The sequence below is a fragment of the Carassius carassius genome, chromosome 5 (genome assembly GCF_963082965.1).
Source record: "Carassius carassius chromosome 5, fCarCar2.1, whole genome shotgun sequence".
Lineage (NCBI taxonomy): Eukaryota > Metazoa > Chordata > Actinopteri > Cypriniformes > Cyprinidae > Carassius > Carassius carassius.
In genome coordinates, this window is record NC_081759.1 from 24,969,272 (window position 1) to 24,985,219 (window position 15,948).

General features: G+C 38.9%; 1 protein-coding gene across 2 annotated transcripts in view; it reads right to left on the reverse strand.

Moving 5' to 3' along the window:
• The window catches only part of LOC132141053 (death-associated protein kinase 1-like), an 83,530-nt gene extending 67,915 nt beyond the window's left edge, over positions 1–15,615 (reverse strand). The window contains exons 1-2 of one of the 2 annotated variants that reach the window (XM_059550211.1): positions 15,459–15,615; positions 14,789–14,949 (exon numbers count right to left, since the gene is read on the reverse strand). In XM_059550211.1, coding sequence (XP_059406194.1) covers positions 14,789–14,850 — 62 coding nt within the window. In that variant the 5' untranslated portion in view covers positions 14,851–14,949; positions 15,459–15,615. Of the gene's footprint in view, positions 1–14,788; positions 14,950–15,458 lie in introns of those variants that run through there. The other variant, XM_059550212.1, reaches the window with a different exon arrangement.
• Between the last annotated feature and the right edge of the window lie 333 nt (positions 15,616–15,948).

Genomic DNA, 15,948 nt, shown 5'->3' on the forward strand with positions numbered 1-15,948 from the left:
CCTATTTTCAAGCATTTTGGGATATCGCATAAAAAATAAAAATAAAAACCGCCGGTTGGAAACGACAAGATGCTCTTAAATTAAAAAAAAAATTTGCATTAAAAAAAACTTTTCGAAAAATGTTCTTATGTGGTAGAAAACATATGCATAAACTACGATGGAAACACTTTTACTAAATAAATTCACTAATAAGCATCGAAAAAGACTGTGACAGGACAGCATAACTGGACCAACCAACGGACTGATCTGAAATGCTAGTTTTGTTATAGTTTTGTCTCAACAAAATGCTTTATTATAATTAACTCTCAGAACTGCGTTCCCAAACAGCAGGCCCAAAAATAAGATAAAATCTCCATATTTAGTCTGAAGCTAATATTTACTCTGAAGCTTGTAATTTATTGTATACAAACATTATTATGTGCCTTCTCTTACTGCAGCAAATAAGATTTTTCTTCGTTATATTTAGTGCAAGTTAATCAGGAAGTGATGATTTTGTTCCCTTCAACTCACTGGATGTAAACAGTGCTTTATTTGCAAATGTTTTATGCAATATTCCAATTCTGTGCATAAGTTTATTTCTTTAGGAAGAAAACAGGTTGTGTTTACCGTATTTTGATCAGATAAATGCAGCCTTGGTAAAGACTGAAAAGGCCAGGGTGTGACCCTTTTGTTCTAGAAATAGTCTAGGGCTGTCATAAAGACACCTATTTCAATAATCTGTATCTCATCAGGTCTGATAACAGTGGCATTGTATGCTTGGCATTCCAAAAAAATAAATAACAAAATGATCACAGAACCTTCATGACACCACGTCATTTCTCTTTGATTTGTCATGAAAAGCATTTGACATATCAGTGGAATGTAATGTTGTCCTTTCAAGAGGATTTAAAGACACAGAGCACCCATTGTATAAGGAAGCACCAGAGACAAATGCGTACAACCAGGTCTGAAGAAACCATTACTCCTCTTGAGTCCTTAAAATCCAGCTTGCATTTGTAATTCAATCAAAATGTTGTAACAAATCAGAAAATAAGTATTGTCCATTTTAACTGGCCATCCCCCATGAGCATGAAGGACTTATTCTCTTTGTGTCAAGTATTTAGTCAATCAGAACTAATTTGGGGAAGCCCTACAGATGACCGAGGCTAACTGATAGCTATGCCTGGAAAGATTTGGAGAAATGGGTGGTTCCCATAGCAACCCAGGGGAGGTGACTTAAAGTCTACTGTTGGTTTCCAAATGTAGACTAAAACTGGCATTCACCTGGTTTCAACGAGTACTGCTCACTGTCAAAACTTAAGTGTTGAAAACACATTCTGCAGCTTTGGTACCGATGTTTTAACAGTAACGGAGCATACAGTAGCTCAACCCCCTCCATAAAAGAACAATTATGACGAAAATAAGAAAGCTTTTAGGAATGTGATTAGCCAGCATTAACTACTCTGGACTCGCTTCAATAAGCAATAAAAAAGAACTGTGACAAAGTGTCTCTTGCCATTTTAAATAGGGTCAAATACTTTGTCTAAAGTGAAAACAAAGAATAAAAAGATGCAAGCAAAATGAACAAGGCAATGACAATGGCTTACAAGATATGAAGTAAAGCACTTGATAGCCAGCACAAGGGAGTCTGAATTCCTTCCACGACATCACTTTGCCAGTAGCTTAGCAACAGCATTAACAGTGCTGCTGCTTTGAGATCTGTGAGAAGAATTCATAACATGTTCACACCGATTTATTGCAAAATTTTAACAAATGTGCCTGAAGAAATGCTGTTTCACAGCTCTTGGTCAAGCCACCTTTTAACTACATAGTGCAGCAGTTTGCTATTAAGAATCATGATTCAGGAGGGGAATTCCCATTATTCATATTCATGTGCTAACACTTGACATTAAATAGCTCCATCATGGCTGATGCGTGCAATCATTATGGCGACTGCATCATAAAACCATGAAGAAGTTTTGGCTGTGCAAATAAAGTCGATTAATCGACTAAGGTTTACTGTAGCAACACTTCCTGGACTCTGCAAGGGGTCTCCTGTGTGTACAACAACACTGCGGGACATTAACCCTTGCAATAAAACCGCATTCAATGGTGAAACATAATTATACCCAGAGTGGCAACAACTCTGGCAGGTGGTTAGAATATAAGAAAGGCATGATGAATGGTTTCAAAATGTAAAGACTGTCATACTGATTATATAAATTAGGAAATATGAACACTGTGTAACAAAACTGTTATGTTATAACCATATGCTGTTCTGTGTCAGCTGCGCTACACGAATACGCTTTACATTCAGTGTCTTCATCTTCCAGGTGTTAGTCCCGGAGTGCGGGGTCCGCCGATTGGCACAACATTCGCCATATTCGTCAGGCAGTAGGCAGTCTTGACCACTGAGTCGTCATCGCTCCGCATGACATGGCGGTACCATCGCAGGTGCGTTTCTCGCATCTTCTCCAAAACCGGAGAGACGCCCATGGCCCATCTGATGTCCTCGTCCTGGTTGAGCAGGGTCAAGACGAGCGCCCACCGGAGCATGTGCATCTCCATGGCGTGGATGGCGTTTTCGTGTTTGGCTGTAGCAGGCCAGCACTCTGATCCATACAATGCGATGGGCCGCACGACTATTTTGTATATCTTCAACTTCAGGCGGATTGGCATCTTCATATCGCAAAGCACACCTGTTAGTGTTGGGCGATATGGTCATTTTTCAAATCATCATCTTGTCAGCCTGTGAGATCGACGATACACAATATTATTGTGCATGGGTGGAGCAAGAGAGAGATTCTTTGTTCTTGTCATAGCATACCTATTTGGTGTTTTAAACAATGCAGGTGCGCGACAGAGAGCGAATGGAATCACCAATAATCGAAAAAATATGCTTTCAAACATACTGATAAACTAACATTAAATATAAAAATACTGTATTTAAAACAGCTAGTTCATATATATTTGGACGCAACTGTCCTATCGCGCGTCCTGTGACAAATTTGCCGCATCTGCACACGGAAGTGTGTTCTGAAGTGTGTTAAATGTTCTGCAAAATCAGTTAATGGTGAAAATCGATAGTAGCTTTCATTTAAAGTCCAACAGTTTAATACTAACATTGGACATAAACGAACATGTTAAATATAAAGTATTCAAAACAGGTAAGTTCATATATTTGGAGTTAAAAGGTTAGTTCTCCCAAATATTAAAATTATGTAATTAATAACTCACCCTCATGTCGTTCCAAACCCGTAAGAGCTTCCTGTCCCTTCATTGAAAGTGTATGCACGGTATACTGTCCAGAAAAGTAATAAAAACATTATCAAAGTAGTCCATGTGTCATCAGAGGGTCAGTTAAGAATTTTTTTGAGCATCGAAAATACATTTCGGTCCAAAAATAGCAAAAACGACTTTACTCAGGATTGTCTTCTCTTCCGTGTCTGTTGTGAGCTCGTTCAATGCAGTGTAGTGATATCCGGTTTCGCGAACGAATCACTCGTTGTAACCGGATCTTCTTGAACCAGTTCACCAAATCAAACTGAATCGTTTGAAACGGTTCCCGTCTCCAATACGCATTAATCCACAAATTACTTAAGCTGTTAACTTTTTTAATGTGGCTGACACTCCCTCTGAGTTAAAACAAACCAATATCCCGGAGTAATTAATTTACTCAAACAGTACACTGACTGAACTGCGGTGAAGAGAGAACTGAAGATGAACACAGAGCCGAGCCAGATAACGAAGGAACGATTGACTATTCTGTTTGAACTTAGAGGGAGTGTCAGCCACATAAAAAAAAGTTAACAGCTTAAGTCAAACAAATTCCACAAAAGACACATTTAATGTCCAACAACAAATATTTTAGGAAAACACAATTCTCAAATGCATTAAACAGCACAAACATTTTTGCTGTTTGCCAAGGTGGATCGGTTTGATCCATGATCCACATTAATGACTGCTTAAGAATTAGTGTCTACAAATTAGTGAGATTGTGGGAATTTAATTTGTCGTTTATGGAACCACTTTAGCCCTGATTGATTTGCTAGGTTATTTCAAGTAAGGTTTTGGACTTTAATCCCCACTTTTCCTCGGGTCTCCGTGATGTTGTGATCCTTCATATTCACGCAGCAGTGGTGATGAGAAAACACACTTCAGAAACAGTTTAGATGGGATAAACCAGTCCCAGATCATTGGTAACTTTTAAAATAATAAAAGTACAGTGCATCCACTAGTAATTATATAAAAATAAAATTATACATGATTTTTATCGACGCAAATATGTTGTTATCACGATACAAATGTCGACTTTTAGCCAATACACATTTTTTAAATGAATCGTTAATCGTCAACCTTTTAATGCTGATGCACTGAGCGAATCTGGGAATCTTCCCACAAAAAACCCTTGCTGTTACTCTGCTACAAGATTTATTTATGAAGAAAAGTAAAAAAGTGCAGTGTTTGGGTCCACCACATTTTTCAAAAACAACAGGGAATTTCACCCCGAAGGAAGCTGATTGAGTTGGTTATGGTGCTCTTGTGTCATTCTGAAAAGTTGAGATGTTTTTAACTAGATGCGGTGCGGACGCGCCTGGAAAAAACGAGTGCATCTCTTCCATTATGAGCATGCATACCGCATTTGAAATAACGAACATGAGTGCCCCAAAAGACGTGATATGTGAACGGCCCCTTCATTGGTCAAAATGTTTACTTTCGGTTAAACGGTCAATATGAGCATCCCAAACTGGCTTATAAACATAATATAAGATACAAACATACAAAATGTATTAATTTTAAGCCACACAAAGTCAAACATGTTGTTATTTCTTGCTCAGAATCTGCCATAAAATAAAAGTTTACTGATCTTTGAAAAGGTGTACCAGCGTTATTATGCCATTATCATTATATTAGTTGAAACTGGTCTTAGAAAGACAATATTATCGTTTATCGCGATAATTTCTTGGACAAATTATTGTCCAGCAAAATTTGTGATCGTGACAGGCCTACCTGTAACCGTCATGCATGGCATCCTTTTTTTTTTGGAGCAAGAAACAAATAGCATTTTGGCAGAATACACAGCATGAATGGCCGTCAATTGTAAAAGACAAATTAAGCCTTGCTGTTTTTGTCAGTGAATAACAATGGCTCTTTATTGATACTGATTAACATGCTTTGGTCAGATGTGGTCGGTTTAACCTTTGTACTATCCAGGAAGCCCAGTTAAAATGGTTAGTTTTGGATGCTGGGGGAGAATAGATTTTGTATCCTCAAAAGCTGCATTCACCATTCCTAGGCCTGTCACGATAACAACTTTTTGTTGTGCGATATATTGCCCCAGAAATATTTGCGCTAAGCGATATTATTGTCATTTTAAAGACCATTTTATCCCACTGAATATATAATCATCAAGTAACAGCATAATAATGCAAAAAGGCCTACACACGTCCAAATGACAAAATACCAAAATATTAGAAGAATTAAAAAAAAACTAAAAAAAACACCTTGAATAAATAGTAAATAAACATTTTCTAATTCAGGACAAATACAAATAACTTGTATGGAGATTTTTCCATCTACAGATTTTCCCCTGACCTTTTCTCTGTAAATTAACTGTGCACACTATTGCTGAAAATCACAATCACTACTTAGCAGTCAGATGTCCATATGCACAATGACACAGATGCCTAAACAAGAACATATCTGCAGATGAAACTTTTTGTAGAAGCATTTTTTATTATTATTTGAAACTAGCACCTCATGACTACACCACATTATGTTCGAGAAGCTGCAAAAGAAAAAGGCGCAAGTGGAATGTACAAAACATGGTGACATTAATTTTTAAGTAAATATAATGGGCGATATATTGCGTCACCAAAAATGATTGAGGTCATATATTGATTATTGCAACTGGCCTAAACCATGACAAACAGAAAATGACAGACAGAGGGAAAAAAACTTGAACTTTCACTCATCTTACACATGCTTGATGCTTCACTGGTCAAGGCTAATACTTCACAGCAGAATCGTCTTACAGTGCACCATGAACCTCCCGGCACACTCGCTCACAAATGCTCTTGATCTCATACAAATTCTCACGCTCTAACCCCCAACAGATCTCATTAGGCTTCACAAGAGGCGCCCAAACTTCACCCACTGAACACACAGATGGATGAGTAGCTACATTTACGCATGAGAGCACACAGAATGACGCTATGTGTGCTTAGCCACTCATTCCACCAGATATCTTCAGCATGATATATAGGTCTACAGTAACATCCCAAGTGGTACAAATGAAGAAATACCAGACCTATAAGATGTCTCAGATTGTTCTATATTATTATTATAATATAAAATAAATAAATCATCAATTTATCTGGTAGTATAATTACATTATATTTATATCATATTTTATAAACACACACACACACACACACACACATACATATATTAGGGCTAAAAAACATTTTATTGGTATTAATTGCATTTAAAATAAAAGTTTGTTTACATACTATGAGTGTTAGTACTGCGTATTTTTATTATGCATTTATAAATATGCACACATACATGTAAATATTAAAGAAAATATGTTAGATTTATGAAAGAGATAAGATAATAGATAGATAGACACAGGCAGACAGACATAAACAGTGGGTATGGAAATTATTCAGACCCCCTTAAATTTTTCACTCTTTGTTATATTGCAGCCAATTGCTAAAGTCATTTAAGTTCATTTTTCCTCATTAATGTACACACAGCACCTCATATTGACAGAAAAACACAGAATTGTTGACATTTTTGCACATTTATTGAAAAAGAAAAACTTAAATATCACATGGTCTTAAGTATTCAGACCCTTTGCTCAGTAGTCTTTTTGGGAAAGATTCAACAAGTTTTTCATACCTGGATTTGGGGATCCTCTGCCATTCTTCCTTGCAGACCCTCTCCAGTTCTGTCAGGTTAGATAGTAAACGTTGGTGGACAGCCATTTTCAGGTCTGCTCAATTGGGTTTAAGCCAGGGCTCTGGCTGGGCCATTCAAGAACAGTCACGGAGTTGTTGTGAAGCTACTCCTTCGTTATTTTAGCTGTGTGCTTAGGGTCATTGTCTTGTTGGAAGGTGAACCTTCGGCCAAGTCTGAGGTCCTGAGCACTCTGGAGAAGGTTTTCGTCCAGGATATCCCTGTGCTTGGCTGCATTCATCTTTCCCTCGATTGCAACCAGTCGTCCTGTCCCTGCAGCTGAAAAACTCCCCCACAGCATGAGGCTGCGACTACCATGCTTCACTTTTGGGACTGTATTGGACAGGTGATGAGCAGTGTCTGGATTTCTCCACACATACTGCTTAGAATTAAGGCCAAAAAGATCTATCTTGGTCTCATCAGACCAGAGAATCCTTCAGGTGTTTTTTAGCAAGCTCCATGGGGGCTTTCATGTGTCTTGCACTGAGGAGAGGCTTCCGTCGGGCCACTCTGCCATAAAGCCCCGACTGGTGGAGGGCTGCAGTGATGGTTGACTTTCTACAACTTTCTCCCATCTCCCGACTGCATCTCTGAAGCTCAGCCACAGTGATCTTTGGGTTCTTCTTTACCTCTCTCACCAAGGCTCTTCTCCTCTGATAGCTCAGTTTGGCCAGACGGCCAGCTCTAGGAAGGGTTCTGGTCGTCCCAAACGTCTTCCAATTAAGGATTATGGAGGCCTCTGTGCTCTTAGAAACCTTAAGTGCAACAGAATTTTTTTGTAACCTTGGCCAGATCTGTGCCTTGCCACAATTCTGAGCTCTTCAGGCAGTTCCTTTGACCTCATGATTCTCATTTACTCTGAGATGCACTGTGAGCTGTAAGGTCTTATATAGACAGGTGTGTGGCTTTCCTAATCAAGTCCAATCAGTATAATCAAACACAGCTGGACTCAAATGAAGGTGTAGAACCATCTCAAGGATGATCAGAAGAAATGGACAGCACCTGAGTTAAATATATGAGTGTCACAGCAAAGCGTCTGAATACTTAGGACCATGTGATATTTAAGTTTTTCTTTTTTAATAAATCTGAAAGAAATTCAACAATTCTGTGTTTTTCTGTCAATATGAGGTGCTGTGTGTACATTAATGAGGAAAAAAAAAGAACTTAAATGATTTTAGCAAATGGTTGCAATATAACAAAGAGTGAAAAATGTAAGGGGGTCTGAATACTTTCCGTACCCACTGTAGATAGATAAACTTTATGCCATGTCACAATGCAAGTAAGAAACAAGGTAAATATGTTGAACAAAGCAGATTCATAAAACAGTAAAAAAAAAAATAATGGTCCCACGGTTGTTGGGCAAAAAAAAAGTTAATATCCCACACTGGTCAAACCTCAGCACCAGCACCCTCTGACACATTTCACAGGGTCAAAAATATAGGTCACCAACAAACAACTTGCATATTTTGCATATCACTACACGGGACGGGAAAATTGTTAAAGTGGTGCTCCAAAAAATGTTTGGGATTTAGGGTGTGTAAAATAAGTTCTCTGGAGAACACTCTTCAAAACTACACTGTCAGATGTGATAGCGAGATCCAGCAAAAAGCTGCTCCTCCCCTTTCACACACACAGCCAGAGCAAACAGACACAAAAGGGAACCAATTACTGGCAGGACAGATTGGGAGCAGCCAAGCTTATAGTCAGTCTCAGAGACTTAAAGGAACACTCCACTTTTTTTAAGAAACTAGGCTCATTTTCCAACTCCCCTAGAGTTAAAAAGTTGAGTTTTACAGTTTTCTATTCCATTCTGTCTACCTCCAGGTCTGGCGGTAGCACTTTAAGCTTAGCTTAGCATAGATCATTGAATCGGATTAGACCGTTAGCATCTCACTCAAAAATGACCAAAGAGTTTCTATATTTTACCTATTTAAATCGTGACTCTTCTGTAGTTACATCATGTACCACAGGGCTCCAAACTGCGACTAAAACGGTCGCATTTGCGACCATAAATATTAAAATGCGAGTGAAGTTTTTGCTGAGGTCGCCACTGGCGTCTAGGCCTATGTATTTACATGTTATCTCTTAAAAAATTGCATTTTTCCTGATTGTTTTGCATTCACATCTTTTGTTATGTTCGCGCATTGAGAGAATGCGCATCAAAGTTTTAGTGGGAAAAAGAGTTTTAAACAGTCCCCATCTGCCGTGCAGCAGTGCTGACACACACCTGATAAACGCGCGCGAGAGAGAAATGATGGAGACTTGAAGAGAAAGTGCAGAAAAACAGCGTCTATTTCGTTCATAACTTGAACAAACTACAACAGGTAAAGCTGTCATCTGTGTGGATATTGCCAATATCGTTAACAGTTCTCGTTTATAATCATAAGGCTTCTTCTTAACAAGCTCTCGGTCCATGCTGTGTTCTGTTAATGCATGAACTTCATTATTTGAAGTGCACTTGCCGTCCAGTAATCGTAAAAAGCTTTGTGCTTTGTTACTTTTTAATTTACAAAGTATCAGCTTTAAAATTATTCCAAATTCATAACAAAATTCAAACAATAAATACAGTTTTGGTGCTCTTTAAGGGGCCGTTCACATATCGCGCCTAAAAACGCGTGGAAAATGCTAGGTGCGCCGCTTTCTGATTTTTTTCCAAAAGTCTTCAGGCTCTTGCGCTCCTGAGGCGTCTGCCGTTGCTAAGCAACCATGACCTGCTCTCTCCATGAAGACGCGTAAATTTCAGCAAAGGATAAATGGATTTGCAGCACTAAAAATCGCTTGCAGTATCTCTGTTACTAAATTTATTTAAAAATGGCTATCCATGTATAGCTATGATCAGCTGTTCTTTCATCTTGGCTGAGCTTTCAATGTTGGTACTGGAAAGGATGAAGCTGATTGGTTGGTTCTTGTCACATGACCTGCGGTGTGCTTGCGGGATTCTGAAAAGTTGAGATGTTATTAACTCGATGCGGGCGCGCCTGGAAAAAAACGAGCGCGTCGCTCACCATTATGAGCACGCACGCATTTGAAATAAGGAACTTGAGCGCGCAAAAGACGCGACATGTGAACGGCCCCTTGGCCGGTGTGATCGCGAGTAGTGCCTCAGTTCAAGCAGCACGTGAACCTATCATACCTTGCTCTTTACTACTAGAGTACATAATGAACATGAATTAACATCAAACGGTAGGCTATTTTATAAGAGATTCTACAGTACAACACTTTTAAACTGCGGAAATCATTTAAAGCGTGTAAACATCGCAACGTAATATTAACCTCAGTAACCTTTTGGTGTCCATAAGCTCATCAGTCTGCTAGAAAAATAACTATAAAGAGGAGCATTTTGCTATTTATGAGCTATTGAATTTTAATATTTTTACTTAACCTGTTGTCTACATGATTCAACTCCTCCTATAAAATTTAATTTTACTAATTAAGAAAAACAGACTGAAAAACAGTGTGAAAGACATGCACTCTTAAAAATAAAGGAGCTTAAAAGGTTCTTCACAGAACAATTTTGGTTCCACAAAAAACCATTCAGTCAAAGGCTCTTTGAAGAACAATCTCTTTCTGACCTTTTCATAATCTGTTATTGTCTTCAAATGTTAAAGGTTCTTTATGAAACCATTTAGAGAGGAAAAACAGGTTCTTCTATGGTATCATGAAGCACCTTTATTTTTAAGAGAGTATGACAAAACTCTCATAGGACCCCAAACTATACTCAGGGGCCAAGTGATGCTTATGGTCCATGATATTGGTACAGATTTTGTGTAATAAACAACGCATGACTGTATATTTCAAGTTGGAAAAGACATTTAGCTCCCACTTTAAGTGAACCTTCATTCCCAGGTCATCTACAAGATGGATTAAAATGCTGATAAAGTCAAGAAAAGATAAGACATAAACACGTCAGTATGATTAAAAAGTTAAAATGTAAAATAAATAATTTAAATAAAACGCATAAAACATGTTTATTCTGTGGCACCTAAAAAAAATCATTTGGCACATAAGTTTTTTTCTTATAGGCGCCAATGGCTCCTTACTCGATTTTTTTGTTTGGAGCCCTGTACCAAGACCAACGGAAAATGAAAAGTTTAAATTTTCTAGGCCGATATGGCTAGGAATTATACTCTCATTCCGTTGAAATAATCAAGAAACCTTGCTGCCGTACCATGGGTGCACCAAGCAGAGTGATATTACGCAGAAAATATAAAAGTTCTTTGGTCATTTTTGAGCAAGTTGATAACGGTCTAATCAGATTCAATGAACTGTTCGAAGCTGAGCTAAAAGTGCTACCGCCAGACCCGGAGATCGGCTGAATGGAACTAAAACTTAAACTAAATTGTTTAACTCTAAAGCCGAGTTCAGACTGCACGATTTTCAAAGTAGTCAGGTCACTGTTCTTTTCATACTGCATGACTATCTTGGCCAACATTCAGTCACTGCTGTGTTCACACTGCATGATGGATCGGCGACAGAAGGTTTCACACTGCATGACTTTACAATAGGAAAAATCGCAGACAGCTCTGTCTGGCACGCAAACTATGTTTCACAACCAAACACACACGAGATGTGACAAGGAAACAACACGATATCACACATGCAAGAGTTTTCACGTGAGACTGGGATAGCTCAGATGAAACGTCAAACAGACACGGGTGCTCCTGCTAAATTTATACTAATTTATCTTCCATTTCAAGGGTCCAAATAGACCGAGAAGAAAGCCTTTTTCTGAAATGAAGCCATACTTGCTGATATTGTGGTCTATAACTCCTCCCCGAACTCCCGCTGCTCTGTATCTTGCTCTTTCATTGGCTGTCGGTCATTGCCGATGTAGTTTTCAGTCAGAACACTTTTCAGACAGCATGATTTTGAATCGCCGACAGGTCCAGATATTTAGCATGCCAAATATCTCATGGGCATCGGCGATTCATCGCCAATTCTCTCAGATCAGGTCTTTGCTCATTCACACTGCGTGATTATCACTCGCGTGAACGAGCTCAGATTTGCCTGTGATTTCGGCCATTTGTCGGCGATTTCTCAAAACATGTCGGCGAGCCAAAAACTGGGCTAAAATCGTGCAGTCTGAACGCGGCTTTAGGGAGTTGGAAAATGAGCCGATTTTCAAAAAAAGTGAATATCAGTGAACTGAATAATGAGATGAGCCCCTTATTGCTTGGGAATTCATCTTCTCTTTTAGCATTAGTGCTATAGCTGATGCTCATCTTCTGACAGACAGACAAGCAGACTCCTGTTGAAAAGTTGTTCAGTGGTGTTTGATGTACTTTAACTATTGTAAAGCACCTCTAGTGGAACTTAAGTGTTTATGTGTTTAGCTAATTTAGCTGTTTAGCAATTAGTTAACAATAATAACCCTGATTTGGAGGAATTTGGAAAACACATCTGAAATTTTAGTCCAGTGGCACTATTGAAGGAAAAACGACACACTTCATCTGTTAGTTACGGCAGCTCATGGTGATAATCCATGAAAAGCAATGCCAGTCAAGTCCCCCCGCTTCAAATTTAGCCAACAGACCACTTGCTCCTCCTACTCTGAGGAGGACCACCCGGAGGAGTTCCCATCAGAATAAAGAGACCTCCTAACTTAAGAGCGTCCATGGGCTGGAGCCTTATAAGCCCCATGAAGAGAGCCTGTGTGTTTTTAACCTACAGCCTGAGTAGCACGCATAAACCGTCTGATGCAGGGTTGTTTAACGCTTCAGTGCTGCGGGGTACATTCTACCATTCTGAGGCATTAAAACTAAGCACTAAATATTGGTGAGGAGTGTAAAGATAACGGCTGAATTGAGATTTGAGAACAGTGAATAGTGTTGATTCTGAGGTATTGTTCTGTGGGGGAGGGAAGGGGGTACTTTAAATGTGCTGGTGGGCTTCACTGATTGCTGGTCCCATTGTTTTATTCTCAGACTCTTGTTTTATTCTTAGACTCTTTTTTTTTTTTTTTTGTAAGCAGTCGTAGATTCCTTCAACGGGCTTTAATCCATTCATTGCTTAATGTCAACAGTGGAACTGGTAACTCATTGTAGGCATACAGTCGTCATTGCGAGACCATAATATTCAAATATTTTGTCTTCAGCACTATTCAAATAATTTTGAATATGTAAAATGCCATATTACACGTGAATAAAAAAAATGACAGCATAAACTTAAAATACTCAAAATGATTTTAAGAGTGTCTTCAATTAAACATTCAAATTACATTGATTACCAATTAATAAAAGAACAGATCATGCATATTAAAATAGTTAAAACACATAACTGTCAATTAAAACCGGTCCAGACATAAACATGAAATCAATACTAATGATGGTGCAAATTAACAGTACTTTACAAATAACCAATGTAAGATGCAAGAATCCCTTAGTGAAAAATAACACTGCTTCCTACCTTCTCTTTAACAAAAGCAGTTTAATACACACTCGAGTAAGCTTGTCAGCTTTGCAGTCATTGAGTCAATTATGTAAGCAGAACGACCAAAAGATGCTGTCATCCCTCAGGAGCCAATGACAAGAACATCTTCAACATTCAGTTCAAAGTCCCCTCAGTACGTTTACGCATTATGCAATCAATTTTACTGAGCGTGAGCGATGCATCGGCATCCTATAGACTGTTACATGAGCACTAACGCATAAAATATATTTTTTGAAGAACCAAAAGAGCCCGATTTCCCACAACCCACACAAGGAACAGACTCATCCCTATCTGCGTGGTGATTTATCGCTCACACATACAGCAGTCAATGGGAATCCAAAAAAACTGCGTTCTCATGAAAACCAGTTCAAAAGAACATCTATCTCCTAAAACGAAAAGTACAGTGAGACTGATACATTGCAAATTTAAATCAATTGCCGACTGGATGTCTTTAAAAGCCAAATTATAGAGTAAAACTTTAATTGTCGTGGCATCTCAGCATAGCAGACTAACCCAATTTATCATGATCAGTCTGTCAAGTGGGACTCCCAGAAGAGAAATCTACACAGCAGACCTTCAGAGCCATCTGAACCCCATTAATCAATAAATGCCACTGAAGATCATTACAACTAGGAATGCATGAACATCTGCTTAGAGTGAAACCAGTGATATTCCCAACTGCAGGAAGGTTTGGGACACCCAATAATGAGTTGAGACAACCCTGGCAACAACTCCTCCCTTTCTTTCAGGGTGACTGATACTGTGGAGGTACCATGGTACAGTGATTGTGATTAAAGATAATACCACAGTACTGAATGGTACCTGCATGGCAGCTTATGCTACATCAAAGAATATAATAGTATTACCATTCCATGACAACCTAGGGTAATAACAAGGTTCTTCAAGGTACTTTTAGTAGTACAGCTCACCCCGAGATACATATCCACCACATTATGTCTTAAAGCCAACTTATGCATGCAGACTGAACAACGTTAGATGGTGTATTCAATGCTTCACTCTTCAAAAATGGAATAAAAGGTTCCAAGAAGAACCTTTAAAATCCATGGAACATTTCCATTACATAAACGGTTCTTTATGGAAAAAGTCAGTTTATTAAAATGTTCTTTCAATAATTAAGGTTCTTTCTAGATCCCAAAATGGTTCCTCTATGGCATCACTGTGATAACTCCTTTCTGAACCATTATTTTTAATACGTTAATCACAATAATATAGCTGTGTAAGAAATATATAAGGTGAATTCAGTGCAATTGGTAGACTTTATTCCATTCATGACTGAAAAAAAAATGTCCCACTTAACCCTGAAATTGCCTTTGTGTATATAGGCAATTCATCCAAAACAAAAAACTGGACGAAATAAATTTCCCCTCACGCCCAAAATCTGGTGAAACCCATCACCTACCTCCCGAGCTCGTCTCCAATCTCGTAATAATCCTCCACATTCTCCTGGTTGAACACGGTCATGGTGCTCCTGGGCGCTTCCAACTCTCCGGGATTCCCAAATCAGCAGCCCATCTCTGTCAACCTAATGACAGTTTGCGGCGAACCCCTCTCATATTCGCTCTGCGATGAGAGAGAGAGAGATGCGTGAGGGCACCGCGCGTGTCGTGCGTAAAAACGCTCAGTGTCTTCACGACTCGCATAAAATCCCCTCACCACTCTCACTGCATGTCAGCCAATGTTTGTGTACGCTCAGGCTGCTTTAACCTGGTGGGTTAAAACTAGTCAAGCCCACAAGGGAGAAGGTAACAGTGGATTTGTTATGCCGCTTGGCGTTGCCAAGTGAACAGCGCTGCTTGATGTGTGTGTGTTGTGAGGAACTGCTCGTGATCATAAGTAACCCCTGTGTTCACTCACCAGGGCAAGATAACAGAATCACACGGAGGAGTTGGAGGTTGACACCTCACGTAAAGTGCCAATGTTTCATTAAACCTACGCCCTCCCTTGTATCTTTCATGTAATTAGAGAAACCTGTCGTATTTCTTCATTACGCTCACGGTCTAACAGAGTATTGCATGCTCTGACCGGTAACATGCTTATTAATTCGATAAAAGCGAATAAAAGTAGCTTACCTTTATATTTCCATTGTTGTCAACGTCCAGGCGGCAGGTACGATGCAGTATGAAGCGATAACACAGCATACCCTTCACGCGAGACATGGAAGTGTTGTGTTGCAGGAAATGGGAGGATTGTAACAATGTAGATGGTGCGGGGCTCTGGGTAACGAGCCCGTCGCACTGCACCTGAGTGGGGCGCTGTGGAGAAACGCTCATTATAAAGCAGAATTATGCAGTAGTCTAGACATTTTGATCAATTTTCTTCAGATGAGTTAAAATGTTTCTAAGACCGTTATCTATCTATCTATCTATCTATCTATCTATCTATCTATCTATCTATCTATCTATCTATCTTAACCTAACGTTTTCCGTGTAAACGCTTAACATATTTCTGTTAAAATATATATTGTATACTTGATAATGTAGCGTGTACTCGAGCAATTATTCTCTAATGAATGCTAGTATTTTATGAAAGGTTTCTAAAAATATAATTTATGCATTGATT